General features: G+C 43.1%; 1 protein-coding gene across 1 annotated transcript in view; it reads right to left on the bottom strand.

Annotated features, from left to right (window-relative positions):
* LOC124545145 (protein takeout-like) overlaps nucleotides 1-18,812 on the bottom strand; it is a 66,586-nt gene that overhangs the window by 41,035 nt on the left and 6,739 nt on the right. Inside the window, exon 2 of the mRNA XM_047123975.1 lies at nucleotides 13,483-13,575. Within this exon, the coding sequence (XP_046979931.1) occupies nucleotides 13,483-13,575 (93 nt within the window). The remainder of the gene's footprint in view (nucleotides 1-13,482; nucleotides 13,576-18,812) is intronic.

Below are 18,812 nucleotides of genomic sequence, written 5' to 3'. Positions count from 1 at the left end.
GCGTTAGGCCATTACTAAGTGCAGATTTTTGTGGCTTTAAGCCATGCCAACTTAAAATTAACTTGGTTTCACCTACACCTGATATACGCGACCAGATGACTTCACTGTCACACACAACTTCGACCTTAACAGGGACAATATTTTTGTTAACTTAAATGAACGCTTCCAGTGCTATGGCCTTTAATCTGTCTTTATGATATACGTTTCACGACTCGGAAAATGTTTCAGAGTTTTCCACTTCGAGTTTCAGCCAGTTGTCTGTCCCAAAAATAACCTAAGAGGGAGAACTTTCGTCGTGGGCAGTAAATTCAGAAACTTCATTACGAATACTTCGATACTTCACCGATAAATTTCTGACAGTCGAAGTGTCTTTATTCTGAGTGTCGTTTGAATTCTCTAGCTACATATCGGCTGGCCAGTGTTCATCAGAGCCTAAAAATCTCTGCCGCACGGTCAGGGGCGCCTTGTCCCAGTCCGCGCGGCTCACCCTGTCGCAGATTCGAGTCCTCCCTCGGCATGGGTGTGCGTGCTAGCGTAAGTTAGTTTAAGTTAGATTAAGTAGTGTGTAAGCTTGGGGACCAGTGACCTCGGCAAAAAATGTTCGATTGTGTGTCAAATCTTATGGGACTTAACTGCTGCGGTCATCAGTTCCTAAGCTTACACACTACTTAACCTAAATTATCCTAAGGACAAACATACACACACACACACATGCTCAAGGGAGGACTCGAACCTCCGCCGGGACCAGCCGCACAGTCCATGGCTGCAGTGCCCTAGACCGTACGGGTAATCCCGCGCTGACCTCAGCAGTTTGGTCCCTTAAGACCTTATCACAAATTTCCAAATTTTCTAAAAATCTCTCATGTGCATTCCACAAGTACTCTGCCACCCGAGTAGCTGCTTCCTTTTTGTAGTGCACTCCTCGCCTAACAAGGGGAGTCCTGCAAATCCCCTCACGGTAACGCAGGTATAGAAATCTGCAGCCAAGATCGTCACAGAGTCGACGAAGCCTTTGGCTGAGACTCTCCAGTAGGCTCCAAATCGAAGAAAGCCGATCAACTCTCGGAACGATGCAGCAAATTGCGAGCTCTGCTTACGCCCCGCGTGTGAGGCCAACAGCCTTCGCCATCGCCGCCAGTCGTCTGTACGAACTGAGGATTGTCTCAGAACCCACGCGACAGGTGTCTTTGGTGTAGTCGTGAGTCACAACATGGAAACGACTGCACACTGCACGCTCGATAGGTTTAGATGGGATTTTACAATTTAACAGAGCTATCGTAGCGGGAGTTTTTCCATTTAGATCAGGTGCTGGAGTTTTAGGATCGCTGCAGCGTTTGTTTGCTAACTTCGACACTCATTGGCTGTTTTGTTTCATTTCGAGATTCATTGGCAGTTTGTACCAGCTTTCCGATCGCGCTGTTGATTCTGTTTGCAGGACCTCTTCGCATGCTTGAATAGTATTTTCTGAGAAAGGTTCGCCATTGTATATCGACTGGAATTGTCCTACTGGTTATTGAGAACCTCATTCCAGGCACGAAATGTATCCAGTCCTGCAGCTGCCCGATAAGTTCTTACCAGCAGAACGAAATTGTCGTAAGGGCTGGCACTTGATTCCAGCTGCATGATATTTCCATCTAGTTCTCCTACAATGCCCTCTCATTTTATTTTATGAAAATTAAAGCATCTTTGAATGCACCTTGTGTTGAACTTGTAGTGTTATCGCTGGCAAAAATACACTCCTGGAAATAGAAAAAAGAACACATTGACACCGGTGTGTCAGACCCACCATACATGCTCCGGACACTGCGAGAGGGCTGTACAAGCAATGATCACACGCACGGCACAGCGGACACACCAGGAACCGCGGTGTTGGCCGTCGAATGGCGCTAGCTGCGCAGCATTTGTGCACCGCCGCCGACAGTGTCAGCCAGTTTGCCGTGGCATACGAAGCTCCATCGCAGTCTTTAACACTGGTAGCATGCCGCGACAGAGTGGACGTGAAGCGTATGTGCAGTTGACGGACTTTGAGCGAGGGCGTATAGTGGGCATCCGGGAGGCCGGGTGGACGTACCGCCGAATTGCTCAACACGTGGGGCGTGAGGTCTCCACAGTACATCGATGTTGTCGCCAGCGGTCGGCGGAAGGTGCATGTGCCCGTCGACCTGGGACCGGACCGCAGCGACGCACGGATGCACGCCAAGACCGTAGGATTCTACGCAGTGCCGTAAGGGACCGCACCGCCACTTCCCAGCAAATTAGGGACACAGTTGCTCCTGGGGTATCGGCGAGGACCATTCGCAACCGTCTCCATGAAGCTGGGCTACGGTCCCGCACACCGTTAGGCCGTCTTCCGCTCACGCCCCAACATCGTGCAGCCCACCTCCAGTGGTGTCGCGACAGGCGTGAATGGAGGGACGAATGGAGACGTGTCGTCTTCAGCGATGAGAGTCGCTTCTGCCTTGGTGCCAATGATGGTCGTATGCGTGTTTGGCGCCGTGCAGGTGAGCGCCACAATCAGGACTGCATACGACCGAGGCACACAGGGCCAACACCCGGCATCATGGTGTGGGGAGCGATCTCCTACACTGGCCGTACACCACTGGTGATCGTCGAGGGGACACTGAATAGTGCACGGTACATCCAAACCGTCATCGAACCCATCGTTCTACCATTCCTAGACCGGCAAGGGAACTTGCTGTTCCAACAGGACAATGCACGTCCGCATGTATCCCGTGCCACCCAACGTGCTCTAGAAGGTGTAAGTCAACTACCCTGGCCAGCAAGATCTCCGGATCTGTCCCCCATTGAGCATGTTTGGGACTGGATGAAGCGTCGTCTCACGCGGTCTGCACGTCCAGCACGAACGCTGGTCCAACTCAGGCGCCAGGTGGAAATCGCATGGCAAGCCGTTCCACAGGACTACATCCAGCATCTCTACGATCGTCTCCATGGGAGAATAGCAGCCTGCATTGCTGCGAAAGGTGGATATACACTGTACTAGTGCCGACATTGTGCATGCTCTGTTGCCTGTGTCTATGTGCCTGTGGTTCTGTCAGTGTGATCATGTGATGTATCTGACCCCAGGAATGTGTCAATAAAGTTTCCCCTTCCTGGGACAATGAATTCACGGTGTTCTTATTTCAATTTCCAGGAGTGTATATATCATCATCTTTTTTACAATTATCACAGCTGCGTCAGGGATACATTCTATGACTCATTACATTCTGCAATGAGTGACTGTCGCACAACAGCCATCCAAAATATCTGACCTATAAAAACACCTAGAAATAACCAGTCAAAACATTAAAAAAAGTCAAAATAACATATTAAGAAAGCTGAATGGAACTTCCTGGGGAGCTCAAGCTAAGACCCTACGTACCGCAGCACAATCTCTTGTTTACTTGGTGCCAGAATACTGCGCCGGAGTCTGGTACAAGAGCACACACACGAATAAAATAGATGTCCAGCTTAATGACACCATGAGGTTTGTCTCAGGAACTGTGCAATCAACTCCACTTACCTGACTTCATGCCCTTTGCAATATAGCTCCTCCCTCCCTCAGAAGGCAACAAGCAGGTACTCGAGAATGGAAGAAAATTAATGACCCCTCTGTCCCTGAAAATATACCTATCCGAAAACTATTGGACCATCTACCAACTACCCGCCTAAAATCCAGGAAACCTATAGGAGAAGACAAAATCCTCAAATTCCCAGAAAGGTACGACATAACAAGCGAATGGAGGCAATACTGGTCGCTGAGTAATAACCATCCTCTCATCACTGATTTTGATCCTTCGATACCGGTGGAAGGAATGCAAATGCCCAGAAGAACCTGGTGCAGACTTAATCATGTGGGGACTAACCACGGCAGGTGAAAGGCCATTCTCCACAAATGGAAACTCACTGATGACCCACGATGCGACTGTGTTGCAGCAGAACAAACAATCCCTCATCTGATCTTCGAATGCCCTACGAGGAGGTTTGAAGGAGAATGGAGGGATATCATGAATGCTACTCCACGTGCTGTTCAGTGGGTGACCTGCTTAGATGTGGACTTGTAATAGCTGCAGTGGCCGTCTCCCTAATCTTTCGCACATTGCTGTTTGCAATCAATCATTTAATAATATATTTGTAATTCGTTTATTACATTAATTAATAGTATGTGTGCAGTTTTACTCTGAAGATGCTGTACGTTAAATAAATAAAATGTATGACTCTTGAAGTCTGAGCGGTCCATCCATCTACCTCGCTCACATTGCTCCTGCAGAGCACACATAACCATACCTCACATAATATCTTCTCTGAAAAGTTTTTTTGCACTTTTTATATATTCAGATTAACGTAAGAACGTGCTGAAAATTAAAATAAAGAACTGTAACTCTCTAGTTGGACTTTATAGTGCCTTGTACGAGATGAAACGTATACACTCATGTTCTGCCAACTAAACATCATGATAATTAATATCTATCCACACAGCCTATGAAATTCTAGTACTGGAAATTCGAATGGGTGCCTCAGGTTAAATCTGAAAAATGCAAAACAAAAGAAATATGATTTCATTTGTTCAATCTCATTTTCCCTTTAATAAATGTACATCTCTGCTGTTCTTCCTCCTCAGAAAAATGTCACCTATCAGTTTTGTTTTTATTCATGTCAGCATCAACAATAACGAGTACACGATAATGCACGACTAAGAATTCAAACTGCAACAACAAGTAGCATGGCATATTATGACAGTTTACTTATATGTGTACACATAGTAGTGTTGCTCCAGCAAGCACAGAGCCGAGATAAGACAAGCTCGAACGCAGTGTCTCAATCGGAATGTAAACTAGGAACGAAAATTGCTGCTGCAAATTGCGAGGCACATCGCTAGCGTATTGCCACACCAGCTAGAGCAGAGAGTGGAGATTGCGACAGCAGCGGAATGACCACATTATAGCGTCATTCTTACAGCACCGCAAGGTTAATTAAGACCGCGGAACGCACAAGCAAGAGCGCCTCTACAACGTCCAGATGTTGCAGCAGTTGCCAAACTGATATCGTGAGGCGACAGTTGGGGCACCTCAGTGCTGTATAGAGCGCTTAAAAACCTAGAATATTCCTAATTGAAAGAAAATCAGCCTCGGTCACTATTTTTAATAAATTAACGTAGTTTAGACACTACTAGAGTGTTTTCCTCAGAATTTAAATCAAAGAATGGTCAATATTCTATAACATGGTCGCAGAACTATGACTAAAAACGTATGATAGAGTATAAGCACGGAATCGTCGTCAAAGACTGGCGGTACTTATATGTCATTTATAAAGTTCGTTTTGCAACCTGCACCACGCAAGTAACGAGCAGCCCTTAGTGGCTCGCCATCGCAGTTTTATTTATCTTAAATATCTTTGTGACTAATGCCCTTTTGGCATATTTGTTATTTCATAAATGACATATAAGTACTGCCAGACATTCACGACGATTCCGTACGTATACTCTTCATACGATTTTAACCATAATTCTGTGACCATGTTATAGAATGTAGACCATTCTTTGATTTAAATTCTGAGCAAGACACTCCTAGCAGTGTCGAAACCAGGTTAATTTATTAAAAATAACGATCGAGGGCTGATTTTCTTTCAATTGTAACTATTCACGGTTTCTGAACGTGCAGCCATGTACAAGATTTTGCTAGAATATTCTCTCATCTCCACGGTTTGATAACATCGTAGGTACGAACTGTCCAGAATAAATACTTGAACTTCTCAAACACAGGTTCAGCCGGTATGACAGTCTTGCAAGTTACAGTGAATCCGCGATAGAGCTGTTCCGTCATGAGCTGCTTATCGTTCGTATGATGACTTCAAATACAAGACACCTGCCAGCCAAGCTGATCCACTCAACTGCCGCGGATTTCCGTCTCTGCAGCCTTTGCTGCCACTGAAGACTTGAGCGGCTTCCACAGTGACCCCTGGGGTCAGTTGAGGATGACCGACGGCATGCTGACCTCACAGCCTCTTATAGAGGCGCATTTGAGCCACACTTCGCTGTACTGTGAGCAGCTATTGGTGTCGCATCTTTCTGGGAGGCCAGAGCATACTTCTACAGGTATTGACAACAGGTGCAGAACTGTTGGACGTCAACCAGGATGCAGACCGCGACAACCATGAGAGCACCTTGATGGAACAGTTTTCCCGGCCCTTAGCGTCCCGGCACAATGGGCAACGCCTACAGGCCCGTGGGATGGTATTCTGCGTGAGTGCTTGCCGACTGCACAGTCTCTAACCATTCCACGTAACGTCGACGTCTAATGAGTTGTGTGAATCAGTAAATCTCAGGCATGCGTGCCGCCCTGCCCGCCGCTAGACAACTCCAAGGACAAGCTATAGTTGCATTGTATAAATCCTGACAACAGATGTTTCCACACCAACAGTGTCATGCATACGCCCTCTGGCATGTCGCCAAACCACACTCCCGCACTCCTATTTTCACATCCGGAACTCGTAGGGTCCAAGTTTCCTAGATTGTTTGGTGAATTTGGAGTTTGGAAAGTCGAAAATTTGTTTCACAAAGCTGACAACTCCGTCCGCAATTATGGCTTTAAGAGCAGTATGAATGTCCTATACCCACAGTGTTAAATTTGAAATATTGATGACCCATTATCTCAGAACTTGTAACAGATAGAGATCTGAATTTTTTGGAATGTATAGTATCACTCCCTTTCTGATTACTGAACCAGAATCAAAATGTACAGAGAAATAATTAGGTAGTTACGATTTTTTAAAAATGTTGTTCAATATTTTCTTTTAATAGTCCACTTTTTCTTCCATAAGTAAAAAACCGTTAGAGGTAGAGATGTTTTGGGAGGTTCAGTAGCTGCAGTATACCAAGGGGTAACACAGTGCAAAATTAGAGATATGTATCTGTAATAGTTCCTGAGACAATGGGTCAAATAATTTTAAAAATGTCATTTCCGGCAAATCAAGTTCAAAAATTTTAATTGATATTAACTCACACATGGAGGCATGCCAGCTTCTAGAAACAGCCAGGCCCATAATCAGCATTGTCTAGATCCTGTTCTTGACTATCCTGCAAACCTAGAAGCTTCCTTCTTTTCCTGCTTCTTGCTTCTTTAGTCATTTCCTCTGCTGCACGCTGGGCTTTCATGATCCTAAGTCGATCCATTCGTTGAAAGGCTTGCAGTGTGCTGGCAGCTGGAGTGATACCAAGTTCCTCTAGTACCCAGATTCTTCCCTTTATACCGTCATTAAAAGTTATCACAGTGTCACAAACACCTTCCTTCCCACAAAGAAATTTTTTGGTATTCGGGTTTAAATTACGTTATTAAAAGACTCATTAGGGTTTTGTGTTCGACCATCGAGACATTTGAAAGGAAGGTCAGGATGAGCTAATTCTCTATATATTGGTTTAATAGCTTCCATCACTGCAGATGGTATGCTATTTTTGTGCCTAAATCGTTCCTCGCTACCCGCTGCCTGAGCTTTGCGATACTTGCACCATGAATCAGCACCAGGTGGACAAAGACCATGTATAGGTGTATCATCAGTGGAAGATTTGTGGAAGAATGTAGCCCACACTGCTCGTTTCATCCCTTGTAGGTCATCTGTATTGTTTCTTATTGCCATTCCATAATAATGCTGGAGTTCATCAATGTTTTTGTCTGTAAGTGTTCCTTTACTATTTAGAGTCTTTCCATCTGATAACTTCTCTTTTCCTTTTGCCTGCTTCAATTTTAGGAGACCTGTTCCCATCCGTTTGTGAACGTGGCCCACACATTCAATCTCAACAATCTGCTTATTACCATAAGGTTGGCATTCCACTACTGATTTGTAAGCTTTTGAATCACCATCCCCAAGTACTCAGTGTAACACACACCTCCCTCTGTTGTGAACGTCTGAGCATAGAAACAACTGCAGTAGCCTCCATACCCCCACTAGTTCCCTCATAATTCTTCGCACAATTTGTTTTATGGCTTTCAGTTGTTTCATCAACTGATTTACACTGATGACAGTATTTAGTTAGCACTTAAATGTCTAAAACTTTACCTGTGTCAACACTAGTGACAGTTGCAACTGCATTTTTGATGTGCGACCTCCCCTCTGCCATGTGCCATCAACTGCCAGAGACAAGTCTGTTGTGTTATTTAATTCTACTACTTCTTTAGCAGCAGCTTTCATAGAAGCAACAGCAACAGATTTGACACATTCACCAATTACTTCCGTGTACTTACTTGATCTGGTTGGTGGGTTTGGCAAGTTCAGCGTTTGCACATAATACTTCAGCTGCAGTCAATCCTTTCCCAATGCACCTCATTCCATACAGGAATATAATATTGCTCTCAAACAAGTCATTCTTGCAGTTTTCAGAAGTCCAAAATTATGCCGAGAGCCTGCAAACTTCGCACTGAATATCAAGTTTGTTATCCAGTCCATTCCTTGCAGATGAGTCCTCAGAGATGATAATTTGTCCACCACAAACCTTACATGACACAGCATCTTGCAAAACTTGTCCTAACACACTCAAATCTAAAAGAACATAACGTAAACTATTTTGATCTTTGCCAATAAATAAATCCTCATGGTCTCCAAGTTTCTTTTTCGAAGCACCAGTAGGCCTGTCCTTATCACGGGTCTGTGAAATATCTATTTCAGGATCAACACTCGATTCAGATTTCCCATGGAAACGTCGCTTCTTAAAAGAACCCTTTCTTTTCGTCGTTTTGAAAAGAGGTATAAGAGCGTATAATAACATACTAAACCACTATGTTTTCAGTTCAAAACTTATGAAACACGACAACCACAAAGTAAATAAACAAAGCGCATGTGCTGTACCGCCATTTCTGTTTACACAGTACATCCAACCACTTAACACGAACTTTAACATGATTTCAAGGAATAAATATCTGAAAACCACAGCCTTCTAGATTGAATAGTTCAAGAGATAGCGATACTTAGGCAAGTCGGTGCAGAACGACCGGATAATTTTACACACGCACTATTAACTTTGAAATGATAAAAACTACACTTCAAATTGGAATTTTTCGACAAATAATGCATCCAATTATTCAGGAGAGATCAAATATTAGTGAGAGATAATAATCCGAAAATGTCACTTTTTGACCAATTCCGCCATACGTACTCCCCTTAACCTATCAAGACATAAAATTAAAAAGAGAACGAATGGTTATAATGAGCAAAGATACCATTCTAGTTCAAATGTATGCCACAGTTCATCAGTCATATCGGTTGGCGAGTAGTATCATGCCACGCTCTCAGTAACGCCTGATGAGGTATTTTCAGTGCGAAAAGGATCTGGAGGAAATGGGTGGAACATCCTCTGGGTTGAGTTAGACCAGGACGCCACAGACCGCATGACGTCCAGTGTTGTCTTGTTGCAAGGTAAAGTCACGGAGGACGCGAAGGTAGGATAGGACTACTGCTCTTCACATGTCAGAAATATTGCGCTTGGCCTCCAAATTACAGGTTATGCTGGTCAAAGATGATCCCAGTGGCACTCAATACCACTTTGTCAGGTGTTGGGCTAGAACGATAATGTCAACCACATTCTGATAACATTCGTTCGTCTCGGAACCTCTGCACATGGAGGCATCCAACGTGATGCTATGTGGAAAACTGAAACTCATCTGAAAAGATGATGTGATCATCGGGCAGTGCAACGGCTGGTTGCATCTCTTCACATGCACGTGAGGGAAAGCTGCAACAGTGATGCTGGCAGTCCTTGGTGCTTCTGACGTCGGTGTACTGTCCATTGTACTTTGCCACTTCCTCACAAGGGACGTCATGTGGCAATATGATCCCACGCTGCCAAGTGAATAACGTGTCTGCCAGCATCTGTCGAGATACTGCGCTGTCAAGTAAGCAATACACATGTCTGCGCTGGCAGAAGTCACTTGGTGCCGTGCAGATCATTAATGACGCGGAGTATCGCCTTCCTGAACCCATCGTTGCCAGATATGCATGACAGTCGTGGAATCAAAACCAGCACGTACTGAAACGTCAGAGAACGACAAACTGCAGTTTCAGTAGGCACAAAAAAAAAAAAAAAAAAAAAAAAAGAAAAGAAAACGAATTTGTCGAATTCTGACATATCATTACTGAAACGTGGTATATTACTGAGAACTCCTCTGCGTTGTCATAAGCTGTATACGCATTGTAGACTGTGTTGCTACTGCTTACTTTGTGTGGTTGTGCCGAAATCCCAATCATTAGCATAGAGAAACATGTACAACAGTTTATGGCAGTTTGCGTTCTGTTGCATCCCGCTTCATGGTGCTGCAACTTTAATGACTAGCAGTCTAGCTTTTCTCTGTTAGTCAGCCGAAATTCATCAAACAGCTGGAGGAATTCATTAGAGTCGGATTATAACGTTTTAGCGAGATCGATGTCATCAGTGTCACGAGTTGAGGGAAAAGCGGGATACAGCTCCTACAGGAGGAATGGCTGGTTTTACTCCTCGGTATGCTGCATCGAGTGACAGTTGTGTTGTTTTGCGTACACCTCATATGTCTTTGCAAGTTAATTAAAGAAAATAATATCACACAATGTACCGTACGATAATTAACAGGAGTGACCCAATCAAACATGACAATAGAGGCACGACACCGCGCACATACAGAAATTAACTAGAGACAAGTGATCACATAATCTATAACAGAAACAAGTGGTCACTATTGCAATCACATTTACTGCAAAGTAAGGCACTGAACAAACGGTTGATCATTAAATACTTGGGCACTGATTTTAACGGTGAACTATAACCTGAGCAACACACTGCTGCGGACAATGACTGTAAGCATGGTTAGTAAACTACGGGAAAACCACAGGGAAATATGTTCGAACCACAGAGAGATGGTTAAAGGATATATTGAAAGCAAACTAAGGGGCGAAGAATTAAAATTGAATAACTAGCTTTGGAAGGGAGTGAAATACTAATTTGGTTATCGCAATGATGTCGCATCTTACCATACTCTTAGCTCAATGCAGAAGACAACGACAGTAGCGGCTGGATATCCTTGAGTTCAGGACTCTCTCTGCCCCCATTACTCGAATGGAAGCTTCATTCTCTGTGACCTCAAGGCTCACGCCATAGCTTTTCCAGGTGCCTCTGTCATTACTTTCCCATAGCCTAGTGCGAAGTCTTAACCTTCCCTAAAGTGAAGCATGCGCTTTCTGGGCGCTCTGTATCTTGGCTGCTTTTCGCTAAAGGGGGAACTCGTCAGCCAGTTGTCACAGCCACTCCGAGTTCCGTCTTTTGCTAACCAGCTTGTAGGCTCCCAGTCGTGCATCCTGAACAGAGAAGTGAACAGAAAGCAATAACAAGATACAGTCACTGGAGGTACTGATTCTCGATTGCAGTTACTATGCAGTGTTAATGGATCGACTACTTGAACGCGAGAAATAAGCATAAAAATATTCCGAAGCATGTGAGGTGACAATTTGAGATAAAAGTAACCACATAACAGCTGGAAGATGTTATGACTACCCTCATGCATTGTCATCTGATAGCGAGTGAGAGACAAAATTGCAGACGGTAGTAATTTCAGCCAGTGTCCTTGAGATGTCACTCGGTGTCTTTCGAAGTCACCGGAAACACTATACAGCTGGTGCTAGTGGTCGTGATAGGTGACTGTGAATCCTTCTAATGGTTTTCTATACTTTATGTACCATAATTTTTTCACACTTTTTACTTAAAGAACTTACTTTAGAACCACCGTTGTTACCAAACCGTCGAGAGTGAACCTATGAATGAACGAATACAAAGTGATTGCGATAAATTTATGAGGAAACTCATAGTCACTGACAGAGCCTTATAATTTTTATAAATGCGAAACGCACTATAGTAAACAATACACAACCTCAAAGTATTATCGTGTAAAAAGACTTTCAGAGTAAATAAATATTTTAGTAGGTGTATTACAGATTAATTCGAATAAAACATTCCATATAACAAGTATGTAATTTCTATGTGTTACAGACAAACTGCCTGTTACTGAGATAAATTTCCATTTCGCTTATTCGTTCTCCAATTACTGAGGGCTTGTTTAACGACTATTATTTGTGGTTGGGCGTTCTGAGGCTGTAATTGCGAGTTTTAGACAAATTCTATTGTGTTGTTTAAACACGCAGCTTGTATTCACAAGTGCTGAGTATACCGATGTATACACGAGAGACGATTTCCTAACCTTACAGTGCCATATTCAGCAGTGTTTACTTGTGTTATTAGTATATTGCGTGTATGATTGGGGCACTACCCAACAGTTATATTTCATCTCAATGTAGAAATTTAAAAAAACGCGGAGAAATTATTCAGTTGGTAAAACGCTGTCCTTCACAAAACACACACAAAATTTCTATACATACTGACGTTACACATGCAACATAGCGGCGTATAATATTCACGGCATCCAAAACTTTCGAAAAGGAGATGCAGGTGTATTGACACCAGAAGGTTGCAAATCGCAAAATAAACACTTTAATACCGTTTATTGACGGGCCCACGGTATTTAAGACACTCCTAAATCACGAAACCTACGCACCTGTGTAGAAACGCATTTTGAGGAACGTTTCTCCGTAAATGTCATGTAATATGATAGAATACAATCAGTTGGCTGGTCCTGTTGGGTTACGGTGTTGTAATACGGGGCCCTATTACCTAGGCTTCCTCGAAAATGTGCTTCTATCAGTACTGGATGAGGTTCCTTTGGCTATACGAATGGGTATGTTCTTCCAACATTAAGGACCCCTGTACTTCCTTGTCATCAGATGACACATTGTCTGCACTTAACATTACAAAAAATGGCTCTGAGCACTATGGGACGTAACTTCTGAGGTCATTAGTCCCCTAGAACTTAGAACTACTTAAACCTAACCAACCTAAGGACATCACACACATCCATGCCCGAGGCAGGATTCGAACCTGCGACCGTAGCGGTCGCGCGGTCCAGACTGTAGCGCCTAGAACTGCTAGGCCACCCAGGCCGGCACTTACATTAGAACCCGGAAGATTGATCGATAGAAATACGCACGTTTCTTGGCCATCAACGTCCGCAGACCTTAGCGTTTTAAATGTTTGCCTGTGGTGGTGGTTGAAACGAACCGTGCAAAGAAAAAATACCTCCAAGAGGCTAATTGACCGTTCCTATTGTGAGCAGTACTGCTTCCGTAAAATAACACAAGACGAGCTACACGTGCTGTTGTGGTAAGTATTCAAAAGCACATTACGCCTGAGGTGAAATTTATGAAAATAAACTTAGAAAGTTGTCATTTCCCTTTACGCAGTATCTTTTGTTAGTATGTGTTTGGGTTACATTCTAACACCTGCATCGCTGCAACTAATAAGAAATGGATACATGCTATACGAAATTTTTTGTTTACTCCTGAAACTCACTCCGCAAAAAATGCGTAAATGCTATTGCATTTTCTAGAAACACTATTGAGACATATTTACGTGAAGAGTACCTTTCTTGAGCGATGGAACAGCATATTGGAGCGCTGCCCTGAGGCAGCCGTTGAAGTCTGGGTCATTCTGCTTGCACGTCTTGTACGACGATGCTGTAACAAGAGACGGGATACGGTTATTCCACTACTATTTTTTTAAGATTAGATTAAGATTCTGTAACATACGATATGCCGGTGCAAAGACTTCGAATGAATATTACAATTAAAAAAGGTATTTTCAGGCGAGGGAAATAAAGACACTCAATTTTTTTCACCTGGTATATGTTGATATAAACTTTTAATATTGTACGATTAATTGCAACCATCAGTACATAATTAGGTGCATTTATAGGACATAAAATTACGTTTAATGTAAAAAAATTAAAATTTTAACTAAATAGTTTTATTCTACGATAATACACTGCTGGCCATTAAAATTGCTACACCACGAAGAAATACAGATGATGTATTCATTGGACAAATATATTACACTAGAACTGACATGTGATTAAATTTTCACGCAACTGAGAAATCAGTACCTGGAACAACCACCTCCGGCCGTAATAACGGCCTTGATACGCCTGGCCATTGTGTCAAACAGAGCTTGGATGGCGTGTATAGGTACAGCAGCCGAAGCAGCTTCAACACGATACCACAGTTCATCAAGAGTGGTGACTAGCGTATTGTGACGAGCCAGTTGCTCGCCCACCATTGACCAGACGTTTTCAGTTGGTGAGAGATCTGGAGAATGTGCTGGCCAGTGCAGCAGTCGAACATTTTCTGTATCCAGAAAGGCCCGTACAGGACCTGCAACACGCGGTCGTATATTATCCTGCTGAAATGTAGGGTTTCGCAGGGATCGAATGAAGGGTAGAACCACGGGTCGTAACACATCTGAAATGTAACGTCCACTGTTCAAAGTGTCGTCAATGTGAACAAGAGGTGACGGAGACGTGTAACCACGCCGGGTGATACGCCAGTATGGCAATGACGAATACACGCTTCCAATGTGCGTTCACCGTGACCATAATGATGCTGTAACCAGAACTTGGATTCATCCGAAAAAATGACGTTTGGCATTCGTGCACCCAGGTTCGTCGTTGAGTACACCATCGCAGGCACTCCTGTCTGTGATGCAGCATCAAGGTTAACCACAGCCATGGTCTCCGAGCTGATAGTCCATGCAGCTGCAAGTCGTCGAACTGTTCGTGCAGGTGGTTGTTGTCTTCCAAACGTTCCCATCTGCTGACTCAGGGATCGAGACGTGGCTGCACGATCCGTTACAGCCATGCGTATAAGATGCATGTCATCTCGACTGCTAGTGATACGAGGCCGTTGGGATCCAGCACGGCGTTCCATATTCTGCTAACAGTCATTGGATCTCGACCAACTCGAGCAGCAATGTCACGATACGATAAACCGGAATCGCGATAGGCTACAATCCGAACTTTGTCAAAGTCGGAAATGTGATGGTACGCATTTCTCCTCCTCACACGAGGCATCATAACAACGTTTCACCAGGCAACGCCGGTCAACTGCTGTTTGTGTATGAGAAATCGGTTGGAAACTTTCCTCATGTCAGCACACTGTAGGTGTCGCCACCGACGCCAACCTTGTGTGAATGCTCTGAAAAGCTAATCCTTTGCACATCACAGCATCTTCTTCCCGTCGGTTAAATTTCGCGTCTGTAGCACGTCATCTTCGTGGTGTAGCAATTTTAATGGTCGGTGGTGTATTGTGAAAGAATTGATTCACAGGAGTCTGCAAGCACTATTTTAAAGAAAAACATGGCTCTGAGCACTATGGGATTATTCCTCTAGAACTTAGAACTACTTAAATCTAACCAACCTAAGGACATCACACACATCCATTCCCGAGGCAGGATTCGAACCTACGACCGTAGCGGTCGCGCGGTTCCAGACTGAAGCGACTAGAACCGCTCGGCCACGCAGGCCGGCTTTTAAAGAAAGTTTTGTAGGGTTTAATAGTGTTGTTTCAAGGAGACCTGCAAATCTGCCAGAGCGCCAAGGATATTCCAATACCGCGCAAGGAAGGGCGCTACCATTTGCACAGAGTGAAAGTAGGCCGACCCGCTCAATTGCAGCAATGTTCAACGGTTATTCTCAGTAGCATGTTGTGTTGCTACAGCGTACTACTTACTGACAAGGATATACAGCAAGTGCCGTAATCAATTTTCAGAGAAAATTCGCTCAGTGTTAAAGCGGTCAAAATAAGCGGGCGTGTGTCTGGGATTATCCGTGGATACTAGACTGTTCGTGACAAAGCAACACTCACAGGTTTCGAGGAACTTTATGTGCCTTCTAGCGAATAAATAATTCAATCGAAGCGGTCACGTAGTGGCTAACGTCACTGCTTCACACTTTTGCACCCTGTGTTCGAAACACGATCATTATTTTATTCTTGCTTTTCATTTATAGACTCACTTCCGTAGAAGGTTACTACACTAATGTTTTGCAGTGTGTATTGAAATAACGTTATCCGTATTCATGTACTACTGTAATGTCTACTGAATAAATTAAACAAAAGCAATAAGTGAATGAGAAAATTGAAATTATTTTCGGTGAAATTTCTGTAGTGTATATTCCTGAAAAATAAACGTGATAATAAAATATATGAATTAAAATAAGAACTGGCATAAAACATAAAAATATGAGAATTCAGAAATTTTGCATCCCCTGAAAATACCATACTGACACATACTATAAGATATATGTTGCCATTTCCTGTGAAGCCCAGTTGTTGTTTCATAATTAACATAACAAAAATGGTTCAAATGGCTCTGAGGACTATGTGACTTAACATCTGAGGTCATCAGTCCCCTAGAACTTAGAACTACTTAAACCTAACTAACCTGAGGACATCACACACATCCATGATCGAGGCAGGATTCAAACCTGCACGGTTCCAGACTGAAGCGTCTAGAACCGCTCGGCTACACCGGCCGGCTAACATAACACCAATGTATCCTCTAACTGGAGGAGGAACATTATTGTAGTAGCCTTCAACGGACATGAGTAATTAAATGAAACGAAATTTAAAAAGAATTAAATAAAACAGTAATTCAGTTTAGAAAATGGAACTCCAGCCATTGTGTCACCATTTCGGCTGAGACTGGCGTGCACTAACCGTTGACAATCATTTTCTCAATAACGGTCGAGTAGCTACGGATAAGCCTAAATACGGTTTCGCTCATTTAGACTCCTCTTCCTCTGAACAAAATTTCCGGGAAGTCTGTTCATGGCAGCTGCCATGTTCCCCTCGTGAACTAACTTCTGTTGACATAAACAGGTTTCGAAAAGGATTCTTCCTACAGCAAACCTTACTTTTTCTGTTTCACCCATACATGTTTCGGTCAATTTTTACCATCGTCGGTGGGTTTACTTTATTTTGTGTGGAATAATATGCATAAGTACAGGATAATATATACAATTCTGGAATTACGGTTTATAGTCTTAACATATATGGGTGAATAGCTAGAAAACTTCATTTGTGAAGGTAGATTCCTCTTAAAAAGTAATTATTTGAAGGAAATCATTCATCACAGTGTAAATTTCCGCCAGGAATTTCATTACGTATACGCCCTTCCAAGAGCACAATTAAAAAAAAGAATGAAGCTACATCGTCCAGTGTGTGCAGGATAATTCAGCTGAGGGGCATATAACATGCTGCAATCCTGTTGGAAAGAATACCTTTAATCACGTGGTAACTGTAACACAGGTGACTACATGCAGTTCTAGATAACGGAATTGCAAGTCAGTGATGTGGTTGAAATTTAAAATGTTCCGGCAATGTCTTTGGTATGAGGTCATAAGATGGTTGATTGTGAGCAATCGGCAGATGACACACATTCATCAGTATAGGGCACTATTGCTACTCTGTGAAGCTATTACCTTTCATCCGAACATCAAACCAACTGATTTGACTCATCTGTGTATTTCGAGAGAAGACAATGGCAAACAGCACCTGTATAGTTGTGCTGTATTCTCTGATGGTTACCGCCACTCGTTTGGGATTATGGCTTTACTTTTTTGTTCTACATCATAAAGAAAACAACTATGTTTAACCGTTCTGTGTACAAACACCTGTGGAAAATCTTTGTAGCTATTCATCAGTGTGCCCTTTTTTTAAAAAAAAGTTTGAAAAATATATTGTGTTGAACTGTATGTTCTTCACAGCTCGATTCCTCTGCCTCTTAATGCCGCTTTAATTTCAATTCCCGCCACGCGCCATCTTATGTTGACTAGCGACACCAAGGGGGTGCTGTGTGCTCTGCGCGAAGTGGCTCCTCGTTGCACGCGCAGCTGGTGGTGAGCTGGTATGCCAGCAGTGGGGAGTGGTCGCGAGTAGTGCGACGGTTGTCGACGCTATGAGTAGTGTGGACGTGGCCTCGATAGGGTTACTGGCTTTAGTTCTGAATAGAGGTGTCTGATTCAAGACGTTATGGAAATTCTATCAGTTCTGTTTCCTCCATTTTGCCGGCGTGGAAGCAAGACTGTGTCTCTGTACCGGTGGCTATTCGTCAGAGTGTGCAAAAATCAAAGTAAGACCTACCATACACCTTTGTTCAGCGGTGGTTGACTTTCACATTCCGCTAAAACGGTGATCCTATCAGATGCTGTAGTATTCTCCGTTTCTTCCGCTGTGTGCTGTTGGGTTCAGTTCAGTGTTAATATTCAGTACAATGTATTAGAAATGAATTCTTGTTGTCTTGTGGTTGAGTCCTGGATTTGTTTGAATTGATAACCAGCACGTCCCATACCACTCACGACGCACGTCAAGCAAACAAGACAAATGTGACATAAATTTGCATTTGTGTAGTTTGTTTATCCAGTTTTCTATGAGATGTTAGTTAATTAGTTAAATAACTTTAAACTTGTCCCGCTCGTGAAATGGGTTTTTGACATGCGGTTTTTTTTTTTATGAGTCTGGTCAATTGATGAGTTTAGTACTTTGTGGAGGTCAATCTTATCCTTTCTCTACCTACCTCAGTTTTAGGGAGGGGTTTAAATCCTCAAGCTAGCTTTAGGCCAGCGCTGGTAAATTAGGATCCCTTTCATCTTATGTACAGTTTAATATAGCTTAGAGAGTAACTTATTGTAGTCGAGTTTATTAAGTGGGTTTTGCACTGCCAAGATGATCCCAAGGTGATGATTTTTAAGAGCAATTTGTAACCAGTCAAATCTGAACCAATTTGTTCTTCAGTGTAACTGTTTACACCCTAATTTTCGTGGAATTTAAATTTTCTAAATTTGCAAGCCTTAATCTGTTTTCTGTAAACTGTTACCAGTGTAGCTGTGACCTATTCAATCAATTGCAACATTTAATTGTTG

The sequence above is a fragment of the Schistocerca americana genome, chromosome 8 (assembly GCF_021461395.2).
Source record: "Schistocerca americana isolate TAMUIC-IGC-003095 chromosome 8, iqSchAmer2.1, whole genome shotgun sequence".
Lineage (NCBI taxonomy): Eukaryota > Metazoa > Arthropoda > Insecta > Orthoptera > Acrididae > Schistocerca > Schistocerca americana.
Note: the sequence above shows the minus strand (reverse complement) of the source record. Positions and strands in the feature narration are given on the sequence as shown.